A 1,462-nucleotide genomic window follows, 5' to 3' on the forward strand; every position below is an offset into this window, starting at 1 on the left:
TAAGCAGGAGGGTTAACAAAAAATAGTTGGGTCCATTTCAGCTTTGTTTAAGCTGTAGTAATACATTTTTAATATTTCTTCTTTCATTTTGATACGGTAAAATGACATGTATTCCGCATATGGTCGCTCATTTAATCCAACCTCCATGAACCTAAACCAAAAGTCTCTGCGTATACCGCACTGTAGCTTTGATTGAATTGTGTTGGAATGTTGCCAGAAGTGTATGGACGTCACGAGCGGTGAAAGTCCCCCCCCCCCCCCCCCCCCCCCCCCCCCCATGGGATCTGTAATGTGCCCTCTGCTGCCGGGATCCGCTGCGCGAGGACGCGAGAGGGCACACGGAGAACAGCGGGGAATTAAATGAGGGAACCGTCTGGCTTTCAACTTGAGACCGAACTAACGCAACGTTCTCCGTTATAATAAAACCGCTGTTTTATAGATGATATTGTATATACAACCTCCACTCCTTAACTATCCAACTGCCAGGACAGAAGACATTCTGATCATCCTTAGGTCTATAGCCTTTGGCCTAAACCGTGTAACCAAATAGAATAAGCTTTATCTCCGGCCTAAAATAACGCAGTCATTTCTCCTCTTCACCCAGAGCCACAGAGCCACGATGTTGACGAGGCTTTTCAGTGACCCATCGCTGCAGTCGGACGTTCACAAGTACTCCGGATGGGCGGAGGACAGCGAGAGCGAGGACTCCAAGATGAAAGACGACGACCTGGACCACGAACACTGCCGACTGGGTGATGACGACACGGACGACCCCGAGCTTAGGGGCAGCGGCGCTCACTCCGAAAACCTCGGGGAGGACGACGATGACGACGACCTAGGTGAGGACGAGGAGGATGAGGATGATGAGGGTGCTGGCGAGGGAGACGCAGAGGGAGGCAGGCCGAAGAAACGTGGGCCCAAGAAGCGTAAAATGACCCCGGCGCGCGTCCAGCGCTCGAAGGTGCGCCGCCAGAAGGCGAACGCGCGGGAAAGGACCCGCATGCACGACCTGAACTCGGCGCTCGACAACCTGCGGAAAGTAGTGCCGTGTTATTCCAAAACCCAGAAACTCTCCAAAATTGAGACTCTCCGGCTGGCTAAGAACTACATATGGGCTCTGTCTGAGATACTGCGCTCTGGGAAAAGGCCCGACCTCGTGTCCTACGTCCAGACGCTGTGTAAAGGACTGTCCCAGCCAACTACGAACTTGGTCGCCGGCTGCCTGCAGCTGAACTCCCGCAACTTCTTAACAGAGCCGTGTCAGGAGTCGGGCAGATACGCGTCCAGTTCGTTCTCCGTGCACTCGTATCCGTACCCGTGCGCTCGCCTGGCCAGTCCGCACTGTCAGTCGGGCTCGAACTCCCATCCGCTGAGGACACACGGATACTGCTCGGCCTACGACTCCCTGTACGGCGGGAGTGGGTCCCCCGAGTACAACAGTCCGGAGTACGAGGGTCCTCTT

General features: G+C 54.5%; 1 protein-coding gene across 1 annotated transcript in view; it reads left to right on the forward strand.

Annotated features, from left to right (window-relative positions):
- Window positions 1-619: 619 nt before the first annotated feature.
- The window catches only part of neurod2 (neuronal differentiation 2), a gene marked incomplete at both ends in the record, with an annotated part of 1,110 nt that continues 267 nt past the window's right edge, over window positions 620-1,462 (forward strand). Inside the window, one exon of the mRNA XM_079746127.1 lies at window positions 620-1,462. This exon is cut by the window's right edge and continues 267 nt beyond it. Within this exon, the coding sequence (XP_079602253.1) occupies window positions 620-1,462 (843 nt within the window).

The sequence above is a fragment of the Pollachius pollachius genome (genome assembly GCF_949987615.1).
Source record: "Pollachius pollachius genome assembly, chromosome: 11".
NCBI lineage: Eukaryota > Metazoa > Chordata > Actinopteri > Gadiformes > Gadidae > Pollachius > Pollachius pollachius.